The sequence below is a fragment of the Pipistrellus hanaki genome (genome assembly GCF_964339955.1).
Source record: "Pipistrellus hanaki genome assembly, chromosome: 2".
Lineage (NCBI taxonomy): Eukaryota > Metazoa > Chordata > Mammalia > Chiroptera > Vespertilionidae > Pipistrellus > Pipistrellus hanaki.
The window spans coordinates 54175012-54198733 of record NC_140504.1 but is presented as its reverse complement, the minus strand read 5'-3'; the positions used below and the strand labels follow the sequence as shown (position 1 = coordinate 54198733).

At 37.0% G+C, this 23722-nt stretch overlaps 1 protein-coding gene across 12 annotated transcripts in view; it reads right to left on the bottom strand.

Moving 5' to 3' along the window:
- Nucleotides 1-23722, bottom strand: part of GOLGB1 (golgin B1) — an 85561-nt gene that overhangs the window by 38047 nt on the left and 23792 nt on the right. For 8 of the 12 annotated variants that reach the window (XM_084871452.1, XM_084871444.1, XM_084871450.1 and 5 more), the window contains 8 exons: nt 19194-19322; nt 11820-11945; nt 9562-9684; nt 8309-8422; nt 6203-6605; nt 5185-5300; nt 2975-3089; nt 893-966 (listed from right to left, as the gene is read on the bottom strand). In XM_084871452.1, the coding sequence (XP_084727578.1) occupies nt 893-966; nt 2975-3089; nt 5185-5300; nt 6203-6605; nt 8309-8422; nt 9562-9684; nt 11820-11945; nt 19194-19322 (1200 nt within the window). The remainder of the gene's footprint in view (nt 1-892; nt 967-2974; nt 3090-5184; nt 5301-6202; nt 6606-8308; nt 8423-9561; nt 9685-11819; nt 11946-19193; nt 19323-23722) is intronic. The other 4 variants (XM_084871449.1, XM_084871454.1, XM_084871447.1 and 1 more) reach the window with 2 other exon arrangements.

The following is a 23722-nucleotide window of genomic DNA, read 5'->3' as shown; positions in this document are numbered from 1 at the left end:
TCTCTGGGTTTCCAGCCTACTGTCCTAACCTGTATATTCTGAATTTACCAGCCTCCACAACTGCATGAGTTAATTCCGTAAAATAAATCCCCCCCCCCCCTCTCTCTCTCTCTCTCCATATATATACATGCACACGCACGCACACACACACACACACACACACACACACACACTTCCTATTATATAGTTCTGTTTCTCTGGAGAACTCTAATACAATAAGCAAGCAGACACTTCTGTTAAGAAGTTACATTATTCCTAATGGATTGTATCATGTATGGCTCAGAGCAATTGTTCAATAAATATGTTTTGAATGAACAGAGAAAAAAAAAAGAAATTACATTATTTCTCAAGGTTATTTACAACTCTATCATTGACTTATTGATTGGAAAAACACAGCTAATGAAACACCTATTAACAACAATGAATTTAAATCAACAGGATATTAAGGAATCACACATTATAGTAATTTTCAGATTATAAAAAGCAACATCATCCAAAAATACCTTTCAAATATAATTCTAAGTGAAACTGTGCTAACTGATTGGGGTGGGGTGGGGTGGGGTGGAGGGGGAACGGGATGAGCTAGAGAGTTTATCTGAGCACTTTACTGAGAAACTGTTTTGAGATGGGCAAAGAAGTTGAGATAAATGATAACCCATTATGAGAAATGGGTTATCAAATCTGTTTTTATTTGTTCAGAACAAAATATTCAGAAACAAAAAATTCAGAAACAAATGAGGAAATAATAATCACTGAATTTCTTAAACAGATCTAACTTTCGAGGTAATGTAATTCTCTGTCAACATTAGAAAATTGCAGAAATGTTTAGGTTTGAAACTAAATCCTTGTGATCTAGTTCACATTCTGGTTATTTTAAGAATGCATCACTTACCTCACTGACTTTTCTATCTGCCTCTCCAGTATTATTCTGAGCCTCCAGGAGAGTAATCAGAGAAGATAGTTTTTCTGAAAGTCACAAAATAAATATCCTTAGAAGATATAGGTAAAGTGTTTAGAAACCCAAATGTATGAGGCTATGTGAGATACATGAAATAATCAAGAGGAAAGAAACAGAAAAAAAGTAGTTTGGGAGAGAAAAGTCTTACTAAAAAGAAATGGCAAGAAAAGAGCAGGTATAAGATAGAAATGGCAACTAGATTAGTTAGTGCCTGACAAATAAAAATTTGCTGAATGAACGTTCATGAAATAAATAAATTTAAGTCATACAATATGTTCAGACACTTCATAAGATTACTTGAGAAGAATGTAAAGGATGAGGTGAGCGGAACATGATGCATAAAGCAAAGGTAACCTATAAGACCAGATGGGAAAACTAATACAAAAAAATCCTTTTTTTTTTTCCTTTGTTTGTATTAATGGTCTCTGCAGGGGAGAGCAAGGAGAATAGAATGCATGTAACACCTCTAAACCATAATGAGCTGCATGACAATGGTAAGTATTGTTTGTAAAACTGCAAAATAAGCATCATGGATAGGTCTCAAAGAAGTGCTTTGAGTGGGTTGAACAATGAGCTGAATTTGTGATGGGAACAATGTTGGAAATCCCATATATAAAAAACCCTAATATGCAAATTGACCGAACAGCAGAAAGACTGGTTGCTATGATGCACACTGACCACTGGGGGGCAGACACTCAACACAGGAACTGTCCACTGGTGGTCAGTGCGCTCCCACAAGGAGAGCGCCACTCAGCCAGAAGTCTGGCTCATGGCTGGCAAGTGCAGCAGTGGTGACGGGAACCTCTCCCACCTCCATGGCAGTGCTGAGGACCCCTCAGGGGATGTCCGACTGCTGGCTTAGGCCCGCTTCCCACAGGCAGGTGGCAGGTGGACATTCCCTGAGGGGTCTCGGATTGCAAGAGGGTGAAAGCCGGACTGAGGAATCCCCCTCCCGCCGTGCACAAATGTGTGCACTGGGCCTCTAGTAGTCTAATAAAGGAATAATCCCCAGTTTAGAGCTAAGTGGAACTGTAACATGATTAAGGTGGAAATACTGGCTTTAGCATTTAAGAAATGAGACAAACTTTACTTGATATTCATTTTCACTCAAGACATAGCATATTAGTTTATCCAGTATAAAACAGATTAGTAAAGCATTAACTAAATGCTACTAAAATCAGAAAGTCCTTGTGAAGTGGGTGATAAATGGGAGAAGGTATGTCTTCATTCTTACTAACTATTCACACACATTCCTACAGAATAAAATGCTAAATTTAGTTCAACCCAACATAACTTTATTCAGCAGCTACTATTTGACTAATACTATTCTAGTTGTTGATAAAAGGTACAACAAAGAACAACAAAAATGGCTCCTGTCCTGAAACAGCTTAACTTCATCTCTGAAGAGCAAACAGTGTAAAGTATAAACATCATTATTTTAATATAATGTTAAAGGAATGCAAGGATGTTACAAAAGCACAAAAATGAATTTAACCCAACTTTGGGGGATCAAAGTCGACTTCCTGAAAAAGATAACACTCTAGCTAAATCCTTAGATAAGTATAGTGTTCTCAGTTGACTATAGCATGAATAAAACCAACAATGGTTTCTACCTTTGAACCTTTATTTATACTCTCTATTACCTCATCTCACAAATTTATTACCAGGCATTTCTGTTCTTTTTTCATTTTTCTTATTTAAAAATTCATCATTTTATTAAAGTCCTATTTAGACCATTCTTCCTATAATAGTCCTTAAGTACTTCAAAATGAATATAATATAGATATCCCGCAGCATTTATAACCTATGCTGCAAGAAGTTACAGTAAACATTGGTATTATGTTTAAACTGTTTAAATGTACGTTAATCCTATCTTCAATAACACCCCCTCGGCTATCTAAGTAAGATCTTTATTATCGAATAATTAGAAAATTTATATATTATATGCATATCATGGTAAAAGTAGAAGCACTTGTGGGTTAAGAAGATAGAATTATTATTTTTATCTATACATACCATTCTCAGCTTTCAATTCCTCCAGTTCTATGGAACTATGGAGCAAGGCACCCTTTTCCTTCTCTAGTTCTACCACTCTCTTCTGCAAAAAGGCAATATTCTCCTCAGTGGTCACCTGAATTGTAGAAAAAGAACAAATTGTCTCCGGTGAAAAACTTTCATACTAGTGCCAGATAGCCTCAAGCATTTTTGTCTTCTAAAAATTCTTCAGCCATGAAAATGTGTTAAAAGTAGCATTACTGCTCAGATGGCATGGCTCAGTGGTTGAACATAATGATATGAACTAGAAGGTCACGGTTCAATTCCCTGTCATGGCACATGCCCAGATTGTGGGCTCATTCCCCAGTAGAGGGCATGTAGGAGGCAGCCGATCAATGATTCTCTCTCATCATTGATGTTTCTATCTCTCTCTTCCTCTCCCTTCCTCTCTGAAATCAATAAAAAAATACATTTAAAAAAAGAGCATCTACTTATTGCTTAAGTAATTATTAAAGAATGTATTTTCTAGGAAGAAAAAATATTTCACACAAGCTTCTAGTTCATTGGTTTTTTAATGTAAAACTGAAGCCTGGATTAAAAGACAGAGATCCCAAGTGTATTGCATAGAAAAAAACATTTTCAGGTCCACAAATACATAACATCACAAAATTAGACTAATGCCACCTGATAACCAGGTCATTCTCCAGGAGACTGAACATAAAGAGAAGCTCTCAAGGAAGAACACAGGCAAAGTAATATGTACCCTTTAGGAAAGGAAGAAGAGCCACAATTGTTTTTTGCTTGTGTTTCATTTATGCATATGTATTATTTGCTTTTTCTAATGACAGGCAATATCAAATTATGCCACACCTTTAGTTTTATGCCTTTTTATATATTTTTGTTCTCCAAGGGGATTATTCTATATATTTTTCAGAAAATTGTAAAATTTTTGAGCCTTGAGTGTCTTTATAGCTCACTTAGCCTCAAACCTTCATTTCATGCTTCAAGAAATGACAAGAGATGAGTGTAAGGATTTTATGGCTTTTATTCTGAGGGAAGTTCCCAATTTGCTTTATATAGGGCAGGTGAAACACAGAAAAGCCACGGCTTTATTAACCAATATAACCCCAATTAAAAAAAAGGGGTATGAGAATATTATCATAATATATCTTGTTAAGGATTTGGATAACACATGTATATGCATTTACCAAAACTCAGGGAACGATATACTTAATATTTTTACATTTCATGTTTTGTAAATACTCAAAAGAACTATAAACAAATATTAAAATCTAGTCAATAACATGCATGCTGAGATATTTAGAGAAAAGTATAAAATATGTAAAAAAAAATTAAGATGAATCATTGGATAAATGGAAATTTGGTAAAGCAAATACAATAAGATGTTAGTGACAGAATCTAGTCTTTCAATTTTTTTGAATTGTTTAAAATGTCTTAACAAAACATTGGAGGAAAAAGTTGAGAATGATAGAAGAGATTAAAAGCCCTAGATGCTAGAAACCAGGAAGCAAAAGTTTTAAATCAGTGCATAGTACTGCCCAGGGAACATGGGATTCTGCTAGACAATATGTCTGTCAATTTGGAAAGATATATTCTTATCTCCATATATAAAGATGAATGAATCCAAGAATCCTAGTTTGACACGAGCTAATTAAGATCATCAAGCTAACTCCCTTTGTTCTAATATTCATGCTCCATTAGCAGCCTTCTTGTGATTATAAACTAACTTCCCACAAAAATTTTTATAGAAGGTAGAAAGAAAATGCTGGCCAACCAACGGCCACTTGGTAATTAAATGTTTTACTGTTAATTAATTAATGAGAACATTATGATTTCTATAATACACTAATAAATTTGGTTAGGCTAAAACACATGCATTAAACCTGATCAAATCTCAGCCTACCAAAAATGAAATTGCCTTCTCAACTGAGAAAAGTGATTATTGATTAAAAAAGAATTGATTACTCTCCAATACAGACTTTTAAGATCTTAGAATCAGAAGGGCTCCTGAGATCATGGTGCTTGTTATCTACTTTTTTCTCATTATTTGTTCCTGAGACACTAAATTAATATCTTCCTGATTCCTTCCACAAAAGCATTTTATGAGGCCGGAGGACAGAAGGTTTATTATACTGCCTTCTGGAATAAATTCTCATTAGAATACCCAAACACAAATAGACGATATTCATAATAAATGTACATTTAATTACCTGTGCACCCTCATTAGAAATATCTGGGAAAGAAGTCTGAGTTGCTATTTCATCATTCTGCAAAGTTGGTTTATTTAGAAATTGGCTAATTTCCTTGGATTTTTGCTCAAGTTGATCTAAGGGGAAAAAAATAAATAGAAATAATCTCTTCCTCAAGTCTGAAACTTAGTGAGTTATTATTTTCTAGGGATATATTATATGCTGTTTAGTTTTCTTAATTACAATTATGCCACCAATGACAACATTTTTTAAACTGTTTAAATGATCTCAAGGACCAAAAGGCATCCTCAGTAAGCCCCTTGCTTCAGAGGTAAAATAAAACAGGCCTACATGCCATTTTTTGTTTTATTTTTTTACTCTTCTCTGAAGTGTTATAAAGCCCATGGCAATTTTATAGGAATTATAAATATGAATGTGGTTTACTTAAGAGGACAGTGTGCTTGTAACACACCGTTCCCCTCTTATGCGCCTCAGGCTTTCTAGTTAATGTTCAGTTCTTCAATACAGACCTTGAACTTCATTCTTTACGTATATGCCAATCTATTAGAATTAAACTAAATTAGACCTCTTATTATAACAATGTTTTCTTAAACTTTCATAAAGGATAAAAGTTTTCTTTGAAAATAAATTTTCAATTATAAGAAAAGCATTCAGATCCATGTCCCCTACCTATGCACCCAGATCTGGCCTGAGTTATCCACAAATTAATTCAAATCCTACTCATTTCAGTCACTGAACCCCTTCAGACCCCAGTCATATTTCACATAGCATTTCTTTAAATATCTGACACATCATTATCAATAGTTTTTAGTACTGTAATGATAATTATAGTATTAAGCAAGATTATAATTTTTGTCAGAGACAAAAGAAACACAACAACGAGTTCAGAAGAGATGCCTTTCTCAATCCTTCTATTAATTCAGTTGGTTTGAGAAAATGATGCCATTAACCCTAAAATTCTGAAGGAGGAGCACTCAAGTTCTGGACAAGTGAGCTTCTAAAGCAATGAAACACTGACCTTCCAGCTGCTGAATGGCCTGGGCTGAATGAAGTGCCTGCTCACGCCTCTCTTGGAGAAGCTTTGAATTTTCATCCTTTACAGCATCACAGGCTGAGTGTAGTTCTTGCTCGATCTTTTGAAGACTCAAAATGCGAGAGGTCTTCTCTTCGATTTCGGTTTTGTGCTTCTGCTCCAAAGCACTGTACTGGGACTGAAGTTCAGCCTGCGCTTGACCTGCTTGCTCAAGCTGCTCCAGTAGATGATGCATTTCTTCCTGCAGATTATGAACGGATAATTTTCTATCTGCCAATTCTAGGTCCATCTTTTCCATCAGAATCTTGGACTCCTGTCTTTCCGTTTCAATAGTGTTTCTTAAAGTATTATGCTCAGCTTCTATCTGCTGTAACTGCTGAGAGAGAACCTAAGAAAAAAAGACAAAGTTTCCTGAACCATAAATTCATTCTTTCATCTCAATAAGCAAAGGGAAGTGCCTCTTCTAGGTGAAGCATGGACTAGACACTAAGCACCAAACCTACAACTGCATAAGACTCTCACTGTTTGCTTCTTGATACTTTTGAGAGTTTGTATTTATTTGTGCCATTAATTGTACATATTTATTTGAGTCATTATCTTTTAATTTCTGTCTCTCCCATTACAAAATAAAATCAATAATAGAAAGAGACTGTATCTATTTTATCAACATTGCTCTCTAGCACATAGCACAGTATATGGTATTTTGAGCACATGGTAATCAAAAAAATGAATGAATGAATGAATGAATGAATGAATGAACAAATCCAGTCCCTGAGTTCAGTGGAAGAGTCACACTTAGATCATTATAATGCAAAATTATAGACACCACGAAAGAGATACTTAAAAGATATTAAAAGGAGCAGAGAAGGAAGGAAATTTACCAAAAGTCGCATATATGCAATCATCTATAAAGTACTAATCTAGTAAGTGGAATAACTAGGATTTGAACCTGATTATCTGATGACAGCCAGAAAGGGGCCTCAGTGTCAGGATATGGCTTTTGATAGGATTGGATATAAGGGAACAGGTTTCTATGCAAGAAAGTCCTTCTTTAAAAGAGTTGAAAATTAAGAAAAAAGGAGATGCCTGATTTTTTCCAGCAGCATATGCACTCACGTGAACAAGCAGAGAATGTGAGCTGTGACACCAATTCCACATTACAATGTGGCTCTTTAAATGTGATAGGGCAGAGACACAAGGAATCCAAGGGCTGGTAGAAGAATAGCCAAAATAATTGAACATGGGTCTATACTGGACAGGCAAAAAATAGAGGCCAAAAAGAACTAATACTAAAGAAACAAACTGACTGAAAGGATCAAGGAACCTCAATGAAAAGAAAGGTTAAGAAAATCTAAGAAAGAGAACAATAAGGTGGATTACAGTCATGGGATGGAATACTTGAGTTTAACATCTTAGAACATCAGCATTCTTGATCACCTTTAGATTCAAGGGAATATTACAAAATGGTGGGATTAATTCAATCCAACAGAAAGTCAACCAGCAAAAACAAAGAAGGGACAGTACATAAAGCACAAGAATCATTCAAGGCAGAGAAGACGTAAACTGATAGAAAAGAGTCACCAGAGGAACATATGACATTCTAGAGAAAGTAAGACCCAAGGTATAAAATCACAAAGGCAAAGAAACATATGAAATGTAAGTTCATAGCGGACAGGAGAGGAGAGGACTGGATGGAAGAAGGTAAAGAGATTAGCCAAAGAACACATATGCACAGCTCACAGACAACAGTATAGTGATGGGTAAAGAGAAGGAGGGGGAGCTGGTTGGAGGTGGGCAAAGATGGGAGGTAAAGGGGCATATCTGTAATAGTGTCAACAATAAAAATAAAGTAAAAAAAAATTACAGGAAATACTAAATTAAAAATGTGTTAAATGTAAGCTTCACGAGGGAAAAACTGTACTGTATCTGTTTTGCTTAGAATGAATCACCACCACAGGGAATTTGTTGAAAGAATGAATAAATGCCATCAATTCTCTGAAAACATATAACAAAATCTTATACCTGCTGCCTGGCAAACTATAGTAGAAATGAGTAGTGTTGAGGCAGGCAGTGGAGATCAGAGGGCAGTACCTGGTTTCTCTGTTCGGCAGCAGTCAGCTCCTGTTGCAACAGGTCCACAACCTGAGCACGGCCCAACAAGGCTTCCTCCTGCTCTTCAAGTTTCCTCTGTAGCACCCGCAGTTTCTGAGAAGAAAACATTTTAGACATAATGTGCTAACACATGAGCACTGCTATCTGCTTACTTTTCAAAATGCCATGAATATTTGTGCACTCAGGATTTCTTGACGTTGAGGATAACAGATTTAAGAGTGGGACACCAGCATGCCATGCTTCCCAACCAGCAGCAAGAAAGAATCTCGAAAAAGGTCTCTTCCAGAGCACTGACAACCAACAAACTGAGATACAAGCAAGTACCTGAATTAGGGAGCCTTTCTCAGATTTAAAAAAAATGATACACACCCACTTTTAAAAATTATATAGTCAATGTCCTGTACTTAAATAACACAGGTACATATATATCTCACTCATCAAAGAAAACAGGCAAGAACCTGTTTTCTCTGCAGGCAAGAACCATTTTTCTTTTAGTGTCATGCACGGGACATGCACTCAATAAACATTTGTTGAATGAATAAATCTATGATACATGTATACATTAATATTCTACTTTAAAAAGTGTCGATTTCTGAAACCTCAGTGGTGTAGTCTGAAGGACTGCTTAGAACTTGGAAAAAGTTTTCACTCAAAATAATTAAATGGATCAAACATGAAAGGCCACTGGAGTCCCTTTAGCTACCACACTGCACTACACACTAAATAGAAACAAATACCTTTGAGTTAGTAGCTGAAAAGTTCAAAATCAATGAAGACAATTCTTAAGAGATTCAATAAAATTTTTTAAAATATTGACTCGATGAAAGACTTCATGGTTTCAAAATCAATCCGATTTGAATTTAATTTTTGAACATTTAAGACTGGCTTCATTGATTTGAAGCTTTGGATCAGGCTTTTAATGCACATAGGTAATAGCTTATGATCAGCAAACCAAAAGGAAACCAATTTCTCACTACCACATACATTTGCCAATTAAACTCAGCTTTTGAGTACCAACAACCTGGTTAAAGAGGCAAGGTAAGGATAAGGAAAAAAATAATCAATATGCAACAGAAGACAAGGACACCAAAAAGAAGCCCAAAAAGAAGCCAATTAAGGAGCACGCTAAGACCATGTGAAGAGCAGTGGGTAATGGTGAAAAAAATGGCTGTGACAATTTAATTAAATGTTAACCAAAATGATAGTCATTCTACTAAGTTTTAGCAACACACCTGTTGCATCTCTGTTTCCACATCTGCCTGGGTTACTAACTGAAGAAGCTCATCTTCATGAAGACGAACCTGTGTTTCAAAGCGGGCATCTTTCTCTCGGACCACCTGCTGCATGGAACTCAACTAAAGACACACACCAGAGAAACTATACAAGTTACTCTCCCCAAATGTCACAAACAGAACTCACAGACTACTCTCCAAAGATTGACACTGAGAACTGATAAACAATAGGTTCTTCTAATTAAAGTTTAAATGTCAAAGTTGATAATGTTGGAAGAGAAGCAGGTCTGACAGTAACTTCCAAATGTGACAGAAAGCCTATTATCAAATTCAGAAGCCACCCTAAATATAAATTCTGATAGAAAATTATATTTGCATAGTTTCTAGAAATGTTTAAGTATTCAATAGTTATATATTTTTTAAAGTTTCAAGGAGGATGGAATATTAAACATACAAAGTGAAGTTAGATTTCTGTTAAGCCCTAGACACTTCTTTCAATGTTATATTCATGCTCGAAAAGTTCCAGTGAAATTCTCATAAGTCAAACTTCAAACTAATGGATCTTTTATTCAGGGTCCTCTGCAACAGAAAATATGAATATTTTTTTCTAGACTTATTTTCAAAGAATTGCTTCTACTAAAAAACTTTGTGTATTTCCCAACCCACACCACCTCCCCAAATAGCTCTTTTTAGTTGTCATTATTTGAAGAGTTCTAGATCATCCTCACTTGAAACTGGCTCTTAGTAGAATGAAATAAAAATATATTGACTGACTGTGAGCTAGTCAGTATCAGTGCTGTTTTGAGGTTTTCTGTGTGTGTGTGTGCATGCATGTGTTTACACACACACGTGTGTGCGCCTGCTTATTCATTTCATTAAAATCTCTGGTTGAGCATGCCCACCAGATTTTAGGTGTCCGTTTTGCATTGGTCCTTAACTATTGCTGATTTCTCAATTCGTGACACCTTGATTTGACCTTGGCTTTCCTTTCAGGTAAGAAAAGATCTTCAATATTTTTGTGATCATCTAAATTCTGACATCACTATGAATTTGGAATCCTATGTTTCAAGTGTATAGGCACTGAAGTCCCCTCATTAGCCAAATGCATATACACATCCTTTCCCATAAATGTTCCATAGTCTTTTTCCTCTCTGAGACTGCTCATACCATTCTCCACAAATGGAATACCTTCCCCTATCTTGTCAAGAATATTACATTATCTATCCATCACAATTTTGCCTAAGTTTCTTTTGAACTCTTGTCACACTCACCTTACAAAATATTTTCACCTTTCCAAAATACTTTTAGTCTGTGTTGCTGTTGCTATGCACTTACTTGGAATGACTTGCATTATGATGAATCTGTTAATATGTTTATATATCTTAGCTTTCCATATTTTAAACCACTTGTTAGTAAATTTATATTTTGTATTTTCCATCCTAAATTTCATAAATAGTGCTTATATATGAAAAGGATACAATAAAAGCTAATAGATAAAAGTAAGGATTTCAGAACATATAGTTTAACTGTATTTACAGCAGTAGACCATCTACAGAAAGAAGGCACCACTAATACTGCAAGTTATCAATAAAGTAAACATCTGATGCAAAGACACTTCAGGAAAAAAAGAAATGTGTCATGAGTCAAAAGCATTCCCAAAGAAAAAATATAGGGGTAGGTGGTAAAACTGGAAATATAGAACAATAATCAGAGAGAAAGAGTTAAGGACACCAGTCCAAACATTCTGTTCCTGGTAGAAGAAAAAATATATGAAGAATGTCACTAGATACTAAGTTCCATTTAATATTAAACCCACAAAAACTATACCACCTTCTCATTAAATACTCACTATGTAATCTTCTGATTATAGATTATAATTTAACTTCCCACTAAGATTTTATTCAAAGGAAAGAATGGACCTAATCATTTGTATTTCTTTTAGTTTATCTATCAGTTTCTTTTGAACTTAGCATGAACCGATTCCTAAGAGATTGAATCTCTGGGTGTTATTAAAATCAAATATCTGGACCTGTAAAACTAAGAAACAGAGATCAATTAGGCTGAGGCAAATTCATCAAGGTAAGTAACACTTCTAATTCTTCTACCACAACCTTCTAATTTCTAGTATAACACTCTAGCTTTATACTTTCACCTGCTACAGTTTTACAAGTGAGTGTCTGAATTGACTTGTCATGTAATAACCCATTAGATTTTCGTGATTCTTTATTTTGACTATTATGAAGTACCTTCCACCCTACCTGAGCAGCTTGCTCTGCCTGTGTCTGGCTGAGTTGGCCTTGTAAAGTGCTAATGAGTTCCTCCTTCTCTTGGAGCTGTTGTTTCATCATTGAAAATTCTTCCATCTCTGTTGAACTTTTATCAAACTGAAGACACAGAAGAAAAAAAAAAGTTTAATCAAACTACTTAGCACTCTTAATTCTTTCATCTCCCTTTTTATCCACCCTAAATATCTACCAATATCCTTCTAACTTCCTCTTAAAACAAAAAGGAACTGTATGTATTGCAGCTTTAAAAGAATGATTATCAAATTATTTTTCAGGAAGATAAAAGCAATAACAGCATTTTAAAAATGTCTCTCACAAAAACATAAATGAATAAGTGAAAATATCTTTCACATAGAAAGGGATAGTACAACTAGACAACAAAACCAGAACTTACAGAAAATATTTATAATAAAATTAGAAAGATAGTCCCACAAACTCCAAAATATAAGCAATTAGAACAATCCACCCAAAGGCACAAGAACTGGTGTTAGAATCTGTGAGAGGAAGCGATAGAGCAACATCTGATGGCCTTGAGAACAGGAAAACCCTGAAGAGCCAATAAGCACTTACTGGAAAACACAGTTGTCCAATCTTAAAGCAGCTTAAATTGGCAGGACTTGCCCATTTTCTAATATTGGGTAAATGCAAGGGGTCAACAGTAAGAAGGACTAACAGGCTAGAACAACCTAGTTCCTTTGAACTCTCAAAACTGTCTTAGCAGGGCTGCCTTACAATACACAGACCTATACTAAGAATGTCTAGAAATGAAATGAAAATTAAGCAGAGTAGTGATAACCAAAATAGAAGAAAAAGGTTTATACATGTGCCACATAACTCATTATCAACTAGCCATATATGGCCACAAAAGGCTTGAAATATGACTAATATGAATAAGGAATTTTGTTACTAACATTATTTAATTTTAATTTAAAAACTGAAGAAATATAATTTTCCACTAACCACAACTATGTTTTGGTATAACCAAGAAAAACTTAGAAATCCAACTGTCATATCTTTGAACACAACACAAAAAAACAGAAGAGACAAGTCAAAAAAGTTTTCCTACACTAAGATTCCTTTCATACATTGAGGGAAATTGATTTCACACAAAAAAATAAGGAGCAGAAAGGATCAAGGTCAACGCCCCTAAGTCACAATTACAAAACAACTAAGGAAGTGACATCAGAGGAATGGAGGCATGGGATAGCCTCTTATTCTTTACCCTTGAAATTTCAACAAGTTAACCAATTATAATTCAGCAAAGAAATTCCTGCTCAACACAGACACATAACTGAGAAATCCACACATTGAAACATCTAAAGGTGGACAGCCAGGAATAAATAGGGAGACGAGAAGTGAAGAAAGCACACATGGCCTGCAGGGAGAGGGAAGAAAGCCAGCAGTAGCAGGCGCTTCCTTTGGCCAGAACAGAGAGCTATTGGGGGGACAGTGGGTGACGGGGGAGCAGATAGCCCAGCAAGGCTAGCAGCAAAAGAGCGAACAGAGTCTGAGTCAGCAGATGCATGACAAAGCATGGGGTTCAATCATGCGGACTGTTAAGCCAGCAGTGGTGTTTCAGACAAAGAAACAGAACCACAGAGTCCTGCTGTCTCTTGGGAATCCAAAACTCGCCCCCCACTGCCCTTGGAGTTGGGTCCAGGAGAATATTATCTGTAAACCAAGAGCTATTGCAGTAGAACTGCTGTCTCCCTCTGTGACATACCCAGGAGAGGTACTTGGGGCAGAAACCCAGAGGTCAGGGGTTGCCATTATGGTGAGGGCAAAACAAACTTCACCCCCAAACAGCATGACTGTCTTATGGAAGCTGTTGAGGTTGGGAAATCCAGAGGTAAAAAACAAAACAAAACACAAAATCTGCGATTTAGCACAATCTACTGGAAAATAGAATTACCACTTTAGAGATAAATGTACAGGCCAGTGGTCAGCAAACTGCGGTTCGCGAGCCACAGTTTGCCACTCTATTGACTGAGTTTGCCGACCACTGGGATAGGGGCTTAATCACAAGGAACAACAGCAGCCTGTAATTATTGAAATCGAGACTCTAGATCAGTAATCGGCAAACTCATTAGTCAACAGAGCCACAGTTTGCTGACCACTGGTACAGGCAAAGGGCAGCAAATACTAAGAATAACCACAGTAATGAGGATGACCAGAAAGAAAATGAAAAATCTCCAGAAAGCAAGTTGGAACACATAGAAATATGTGATAAAAATGACAGAAATTTCAAGATTGTAGTTCTGAAAATATTCAATGAGATGTGAGAAAATATAGACAGGCAATTCAATGCACTCAGAAAACAAATCAATGACTAAGACGTGTACTTTACCAAATAAATTGGAACTTTAAAAAAGAACCAATTAAAAATCCTGGAAATGAGACATGCAATTAAGGAGATTAAGAGTGAACTACTGAGCACAGAAAACAGAGTCAACAGATGGAGGAAAGAATAAGTGATACTGAAGATAAGAATCTAGCAATGACAGAGGGAAGAAGAGACCTGAGCATAAAGAAAAATTAAAGAGCTCCATGAGAATTATCTGACTCCATTAGAAAAAGCAAGTTTAGAATTATAGGCATTCCAGAGGAGAAGAAGAGGGAGCATAGAACAGAGTCTATTCAAACATAGAACAGAGTCTATTCAAACAAATAGTGGAGGTTTGAGAAGTTCCCAAACCTATGAAAAGAACTAGATCCTCGGAGAATCCAAGATGGCTGCACAGGTAAACACCTAACCGCAGCTGCACACAACAATTTCAATAAAATACAACTAAAATATAAAATGGGCATTACCCAGAACTACAGGAAAGTTGACTGACTGGAAATTCTACAACGAGAAGGAAAGAGAAAACCAGAAGGAAAATCAGAGGAGCTGTGAAAGCCTAAGGTACGGAGACACGCTGTGCGCACGGAGAGGACAGAGCAGGAGAAGAGGGGTGGCTGAGTGCTTGGCTGGTGTTCCCTAGAGGGAAGGAGATAAAAGCTCCGGACTGTGCTGAGCCCCAGTTCCGATTGCTCTGAACCCCAGTTCTAGGCCAGACCCCAGGGACCCAGGCTCAAACAGAGGGAGAGTGGGCTGTGAGGCGAAACCCGGGGGAGCAGAGCCCCCGGAGGTGCGCACACTGTGCGCAGAGAACGGACGGTTGGCTGTGCCGCGGGATTCCCCCTGGCGGGAAGGAGACAAAAGCTCCAGACTGCTCTGAATGTCACCTCCACCTCCACTTCCAACTGAACTGAACCCCAGTTGCAGGCTCATTGGGGGAGAGACTAGACTGTTTGGTAGCAGGTGAAAATCAAGGGCACCTTTCTCTCAGAGGTGCTTGCAGCGAGTACTGAAGGACCCTAAGGAATACTGAGACTCAGGAGCTGCATAGGGCATGGCTGAGACTGTAGGTTCCACCCTGAAATTACATCCAAGCAGAACACAGAGACTTTTAAGGCCACCAACTCAGGGAAGCTGCGAAAATGCAGAGACAAGGAAAAAGATCACAAACGAAAGAAAGGGAGGACAAAAAGCGACTGGATATAGAGTTCAAATCTACGCTTATAAGGTTTTTCAAGAATTTCCTAGAAAAGGTCGATAAGACCTATGAGGATATGAAAAGGGATCAACTAGAATTAATAAGGAATCAACAAGAAATAATAAGGGATCAACAAGAAATAAAGAATACATTGTCTGAAATAAAAAATATTATACAGAGTCCTAAAAACAGAATGGAAGATAGCAAGAATCAAGTCAAAGATTTGAAACATAAAGAGCTAGTAGACACTCCTCCACAGAAGCTAGAAGGCAAGAGAATCCAGAAAGTTGAAGATAATGTAAGAAACCTCTGGGACAACTTCAAGCGAACCAACATCAGAATTATGGGGGTCCCATAAGATGAGAGAGAGCAAGATATCGAAAACATACTGAAAGAAATAGTGACAGAAAACTTCCCCCACCTGGTGAAAGAATTAGACTTACAAGTCCAGGAAGCACACAGAACTCCAAACAAAAGGAATCCAAAGAGGACCACGCCAAGACAAATCATAATTAAAATTCCAAGAGCAAAAGACAGAGAGAGAATATTAAAAGGAGCAAGAGCAAAGCAGGTAGTTACCTATAAAGGAGCACCCATGCCATTGTCAGCTGATTTCTCAACAGAAACCATGCAGGCCAGATGGGAATGGCAAGAAATATTCAAGGTGATGAATAGCAAGAACCTACAGCCAAAAATAATCTATCCAGCAAAGCCAACTCAGAATAGAAGGCCAGATAAAGAGCTTCACTAATAAAAAAAAGCTAAAGGAGTTCATCACCACCAAATCAGAATTATATGAATTGCTGAAGGGGGTTCTTTTGGAAGAGAAAGTAAATAAAGATAAAAATAATGAACAACAAATACGTAACTATCAACAAGTGAATCTAAAAACCAAGGAAATTAAAAAAAAATCTGATGAACAATATTAACTGTTGAATATAATAGAATCAGAGGTATGGAAGGGGAGTGAACTGACGATTCTTGGGGAAAAGGGGAGAAGGGGTTGTGGGAAGAGACTGAACATAAACTGTGCACCTAGGGATGAGGACAATGGGGGGTGGGGAAAGGGCAAAGGGTGGGGTGGGAACCTGGTGGAGGAGAGCAAGGAAGGGAAGGAAAAAAAGAGGAACATTTGTAATAATGTGAACAATAAAAATTTATTTAAAAAAAAGAAAAAAATAACTAGATCCTCAAATCCAAGAAGCAAACAGAACGCCTAGTTACCTTAACCCACAGAGTGCCTCTCCAAGGCACAGTCAAAAATCAATGACAAAGAAAAAATTCTCAAAGTAGCCAGGGAAAAGGAAAACCCCTCAGAATTTCATCAGACTTCTCAGCAGAAACTCTATAAACCAAAAGAGAGTGGAACCAAATACTCAAACATCTAAAAGAGAAATATTACCAGCCACAAATAACATAGCCCGCAATATTATCCTTTAAATATAAAGGGGAAATAAAGAGGTTCCCAAACATACAGAAGCTGAGAGATTTATCACCAGGAAACCTCAATAGAGAACATTTTATGAACTTGACCCCAAAGCAAAAATATATGAATGGGACCATATCAAACTAAAATGCTTCTACACAGCAAAAGAAACTGACAACAAAACAAAGAGGTAGCTGACCAGATGGGAAATGATATTTGAAAACAGTTGCTCTGACAAAGGTTTAATTTTCAAAACATAAAAGGAACTTATAAAACTCAACACCAAACAAACAACTCAATCAAAAAGTGGGCAGAAGACCCGAAAATATGCCTCTCCCAAAAAGACATATGAATAACCAATAGATATATGAAAAGATGTTCAACTTCACTGGCAATCAGGGAAATGCAAATCAAAACTACAATGAGATACCACCTCATACCTGTCAGAGTGGCCATTATCAACAGGATAAGCAATAGCAAGTGTTGGAGAGGTTGTGGAAAAAGGGAACCCTCATCCACTGCTGGTGGGAATGTAGACTGTTACAACCACTATGGGAAGCAATTTGTGATTCCTCAAAAAAATTGAGAATAGAGCTACCATATGACCCAACAATTCCTCTCTTTGGAACATACCTGAAAACTTCAAAATCATGTATTTACAAAGATATATGTACTCCTGTGTTCATTATTCAGGGTGACCCAGACATGAAAACAACCAAAATGTCCTGCGATTAGATTACTTGATAAAGATGTGGTACATATACACAATGGAATACTACTCAGCCATAAGAAAGGATAAAACAGGGCCATTTGCAACAATATGGGTAGAGTTGGAGAACATTATGCCAAGTGAAATAAGTCAGTCAGAAAAAGCTAAGGACCATATGATTTCACTTATAACTATATATATAGAAACCTAAGAAATTATCTGACTATTTGACCATCCAACTGGTAGCTATTATGTGCAATGACCTCCAGGGGGCAGACACTCAATGCAGGAGTTGCTGAGCTGTGGTGACCTGGCAGCTGCAATTCTCAGGTAACACACTTGGAACCAGAGAGGAGGGAGCCCCGATTCCAGGATGAGTCACCCAAGAATGGTCCTCTCGAAATCCAGGTCCCCTTGGGGGATGTTGGAGAGCTGGTTTCTGCCCCATCCTTGCAGGCACCCCACCCGTGCAAGGATGCACTGGGCCTCTACTGTGGGACATAAAACTGAAATTTGTGAACACAAACAGCAGTGTGTTGGCAGCCAGCGTATGGGGAGAAAGAGGTCCTAATATATGGTGACAGGAGAAAATCTGAATTTGGGTGGTGAGCACATGGTGCAATAAACAGATCTTATAACATAGAAATCCATACCCAAAACCTATTATTTTCATGCTGACCAATGTCAGTCACTGCAATAAATTTAATAAAAAATATAAATATAAAAAAATAACTAAGGAGCAGTTATAACCTATAATATATTTACAGGTTATAAAAACATAACAGAATTTGTTATGTTAAAAAAAATCAAAATTACAGTCTTTCAAAAGATGTTAATAATTATGAAACTTATATGAGCCATGAAAGAACAACATAAATCAGAACTGAAAAACTCAGAATAAGGTGACAGAACTCAAGAAGAACTTGATATAAAAGAAAATAATCATTTCAGAAAAAGAAGACAAAACAAGAAGGAATACAAAAGTAAATAAAGATAGCTCTAGCCAGTTTGTTCAGTGGTTAAAGCATCACCTCTTGGACTGAAGGTTCGCGGGTTCAATTCCAGTCAAGGGCACGTACCTTGGTTGCAGGCTCGGTTGGGGTGCATGTGGAAGGCAATCAATCGATGTGTCTCTCTCACAATGAAAAGTTTCTCTCTCTCCCCCTTTACCTCCCACTCTCTAAAAATAACTAGAAAAAATATTCTCGGGTGAGGATTAATAACAACAAAATAGAATGCCTTAAATGAAAGAAGAAACAAAAAATGAAAAAAAAAGATAAAAAGAAAATGAGACAAAGTGACAAATATAAAAGATAAATCAAAGATGAAACATATAGCTAAAAGAAGTCCCTAATGGAGAAAACAGACCAAATACAATAAGCTATATAATTCAAAAAAAGTTTTCTGAAATAAAAATGTGAAACTATATATCAAAAAGCATATTGGTATCTATAAATATCAACCAAAAATTATAAATACTAGTGTATGGTCTAATAAAATTATCATACTTAGGAAAGAAGGAAGGGAAAGAAAGAAAGACAAGAAGGAAGGAAGGAATTTGATAGATAACATGGATAAATATCCACTGGGCACCTAAAAAATCTTTGTCATATAATAATCCATGGGCTTTGGTAAATTGTTAGCTTAATGACATGAAGTGGCGAACTACATACCTGTGCAGCTTGCTCTGCCTGTGCCTGGGTCAGCTGGGCTTGCAAACTGCTAATTAGTGCCTCCTTCTCCTGGAGTTTACACTTTATCTTTTCCACTTCCATCTCCTCCTCCCCAGAACTCTTGTCATGCTGAAAATGCAGGAGACAAAGTCATTTATTTTAAAATATTACAATTAATACATATTTGATCTTTTGCTCTAATTTTCCCTATAAAACTATTTCATTCATTTTATCAAACTGATGGGAGCAAGAAACAATAACACCCGCCTGAACAAGTAAGAAACTTTAGAATTTTCCAGTTTTAGTAGCACCAAGTAACTCCTACTACACTGTTTACCCGAAAATAAGGCAGTATCTTATATTAATTTTTGCTCCCAAAGATGTGCTAGGTCTTACTTTCAGGGGATGTCTTATTTTTCCATGAAGAAAAATATGGTACACATTTATTGTTAAATGAAAATAAAGGAAATTTATTACCTGTATACGGTACAGAAGTACGGTAGTTGTCAACACAAACCAGACAAACTGTGAATGCTACAGTATCAAGAATTTACTCATTTAGATGGCGGAAGAATAGATGGGCGGATTCTGAGCCCTCTCCCAAAGCAGAAAGAGAAAGCAACTGACGGTCTTGTGCTGTGAGTGTTTATTAACAAGCTGGGAGAAAGCGAACACCAGAAGAAACTGCTGTGGGGCCGCTGACAGAGATACCACTCACAGGGAAGCACCCATGCAGGCTACTTCCTTGCCCGGAGCTACCTACTGGCTTGGACGGGGAAACCTCGCCATCTTGAGAGGAAGATAGGATCGTATCAGAGGCCTGAATATCCACAGCCGCAGCGACCACCAAGCAGCTGTGACCCCCAGAACGCGGATCCCAGGCAGCGCGAACACCTGGCCTCACTGGAGTGCCCCACCGCTCGGCGAAAAGGTCAGATTTCGCGGGGAGAGGGTGGAGAGCGCTCGCGGCGAAGACAAAGCCTGTGCGCACAGAGCGCGCGGAAGCTGGAGGACAAGGGCGGTGATTACAAGTAGAAGCCCCCGCTGTTGGGCGGGTGTCACCCGTAAAAGTGGACGGGGCTCCTAACAGGGGAGATATCTAAAGAGCAACACTTTTGGATCTGGCTCGGAGGGATATTGGAGAGTTTTGGGAGATTGCAGTTGCTCGGACCTGCCCCCTACCCCCTCTGTAGTTCCTGCTTCAGAGAGGACGAAAAAAAAAAAAAAAAAAAAAAAAGCTGGAGATGCTCTCTAGAGTCTGGGAAGTCAACCCAGAAACTGCCCCCAGAGGCTAATTCACAAATTGACTCTAGTGTAATAAAAACAAAGCAAAACCTGCCTAAAAATCAGGACTGGATCATAACAATAGAGGAAGCGAATGACCTTCATTACTGCAAATTTTATTTAAATTTTTTAAATTTTATTATTTTTTTTTAATTTTTAAATTTTTGTTTTTTATTTTTGTTTTCATTATTTGCAACGTTTACTCAAGAAACTATTTTTTTTTCCTCACTTGATTTTATCTTTATAATTATTACATTGTATATGTAATCAACATTATTACTACTATTAATTTACCTTTTTCATCTTATTTTCTTTTGTTTATTTTTATTATTTTTATTTCATTTGATTATATAGATTTTTTTTTTATTTCAGGATTACTGTTCTACAGTCTTTATCTATCTTTCCTTCTCCAACACTTTATTCTATCTCAACGCTACCTTTATGCCTTCACCCTCTTTCCGATCTTTTCCTTTGGTACCCCGTTTATCTTAACCCTTTCCTGCTCTAGATTTTCCCCATTTCTTCTGTCTACCCCCTCCAAAAATTTCACCCTACTTGTATATATCTAGTTTCCAACTACCTGCTCCAAGCCCATTCACACCTCCCTCGCAGTTGTCCTAAAAACAAAACAAAACAAAACAAAACCAAAAAACAGTCTTTCTCTCTAACTCTTTGAAGTTGTATGTTGAATGTTAACTATACTGAAGTTGTATGCTTTTTTTTTATATAAGATTGATTTGCCTATGCTTTTTGTTTGATTGTATGTTTTTGTTAGCTGGGTTCTAGTCACCATTATTGGTGGTTATTAATATCGCAAACACATTTCTATTCAGTGCCTTGTGTATTGGACCTGGTTGTGTTGTATTTTGTGCCTTTAAATCAAAGCAGGAGAGAGAGAACTACACAACCAGACATCCTAGATTAGGGGTGTCGAACTCAATCAGAGAAGGGGCCAAAAATCTAAAATCCAGCCTAAATCGCGGGCCGAATGGTTTACTGAACAGTCATAAACTGACAATGTCATAAACTGACAGCGGAGTGCAGTGATGACAGCGCGGTGCAGGCCACATTGCAAGGCCTGGCGGGCTGGATTTGGCCCGCGGGCCTTGTGTTTGACACATGTGTCCTAGATCATGGGGAGACCAAAAAACAGTCTGCAAATGAAAGAAAAGCAGGCTTCACCAGAAAAGGAAGTAAACGAGATAGACTCAAGCAACCTACCAGAGCAAGAATTCATAGTACTGATCATAAGATGGCTAAAAAGAATGGAAGACAAATTTGACAATATGAGTAAGACCCAAGAGGAAATGAAGAAGAACCAAGAAGAAATGAAAAATGACATTGCTACTGTAAAGAACCCAATAGAAAGCATCAAGAGTAGGTTAGAAGAAGCAGAGGACCGCATCAGTGAGCTACAAGACAAGATGGAAAAAAATACCCAATTAGAACAGCTTCTGGAAAAAAAAATTAAAAAACAGGAGGAAAGTCTAAGGGAACTTTGGGACAATACAAAACAAAACAATATTAGAATAATAGGGGTTCCAGAAGGAAAGGGAATTGAGGAAGACATGGAAAACGTATTTCAAGAAATAATGACAGAAAACTTTCCTGAGATAGAGAAGAAAAAACCCACACAAATCCAAAATGCTCGCAGAGTCCCAAGCAAAATGAACCCCAGAAAACCGACCCCTAGGCACATTATAATTAAGCTGGCAAATACCAACGACAAAAAAAGAATTTTAAAAGCAGCCAGAGAGAGACAGAAAGTTACATATAAAAAAACCTTCATCAGACTAGCAACTGATTTCTCCACAGAAACTTATCAGGCCAGAAGGGAATGGGATGAAATATACAAAGTCATGCAAAGGAAGGATCTGAATCCAAGAATACTGTACCAAGCAAAGCTATCAATCAAAAGTGAAGGTGAAATCAGGAGCTTCACAGACAAAAACAGACTAAGGGAATTTATCTCCACCAAACCAGCAATGCAAGAAATGCTAAAGGGTCTACTGTAAAATTAAAGAAATAGAAAGCAAAGAAGGAACACAGGGGTATAGAATAAAAATGGCGTCAAATAAGTATCTATCAATAATAACTTTAAATGTAAATGGACTAAATGCTCCAATCAAAAGACATAGGGTAACGGATTGGATAAGAAAACAAGACCCATATATCTGTTGTCTACAAGAAACCCACCTCAGAAAAAAAAAAATGCACACAGACTGAGGGTGAAGGGATGGAAAAAGGTTTTCAAAGCGAATGGAAGTGAAAAACAAGCTGGGGTAGCAATACTTATATCTGACAAATTAGATCTCAGAGTGAAGGACATAACAAGAGATAATGAAGGCCACTTCATAATACTAAAGGGAGCAATCCAACAAGAAGAAATAACCCTGGTAAATATATATGCACCCAATATGGGAGCACCCAAATATATATATAAAAAAAAAAAAAAAAAAAAAAACTGCTGGAGGACATTAAGGGAGAGATTAATAGCAATACAATCATAGTAGGAGATTTTAATATCCCACTGTCACCCTTTGACAAATCATCTAAACAAAAAATCAGCAAAGAAATATCAATCCTAAATGACTCGCTAGACCAGATGGAATTAATCGACATCTTCAGAACATTCCACCCCAAAGCCATAGAATATACATTCTTCTCAAGCGCACATGGGACATTCTCAAAGATAGACCACATTTTGGGACATAGGCAAAGTCTCTTCAAATTCAAGAAGATAGAAATCATATCAAGCATCTTCTCAGATCATAGTGGCATAAAACTGGAAATTAACTACAATGAAAAAAATCCAAAGAAATCAAACACATGGAGAGTAAATAGCATGCTATTAAACAAGGACTGGGTTACCAAAGAAATCAAGGAAGAAATTAAAAACATCCTGGAAACAAATGACAATGAAAACACAACTATCCAAAATCTATGGGACACAGCAAAAGCAGTTTTGAGGGGAAGTTCATATCCCTACAAGCCTATTGCGAAAAACTAGAAAAAATGGTAACAAATGATCTAACTCTACAACTCAAAGAGTTAGAAAAAGAGCAACAAGAAAAGCCCAGTATAAGCAGAAGGAAGGAAATAACAAAAATCAGAGCACAGATAAATGACATAGAGACCAAAGAAACAATACATAAGATCAACAAAACCAAGAGCTGGTTCTTTGAAAGGATAAACAAGATAGATGGACCTCTAGCCAGGCTAACCAAGAAACAAAGAGAGAGGAC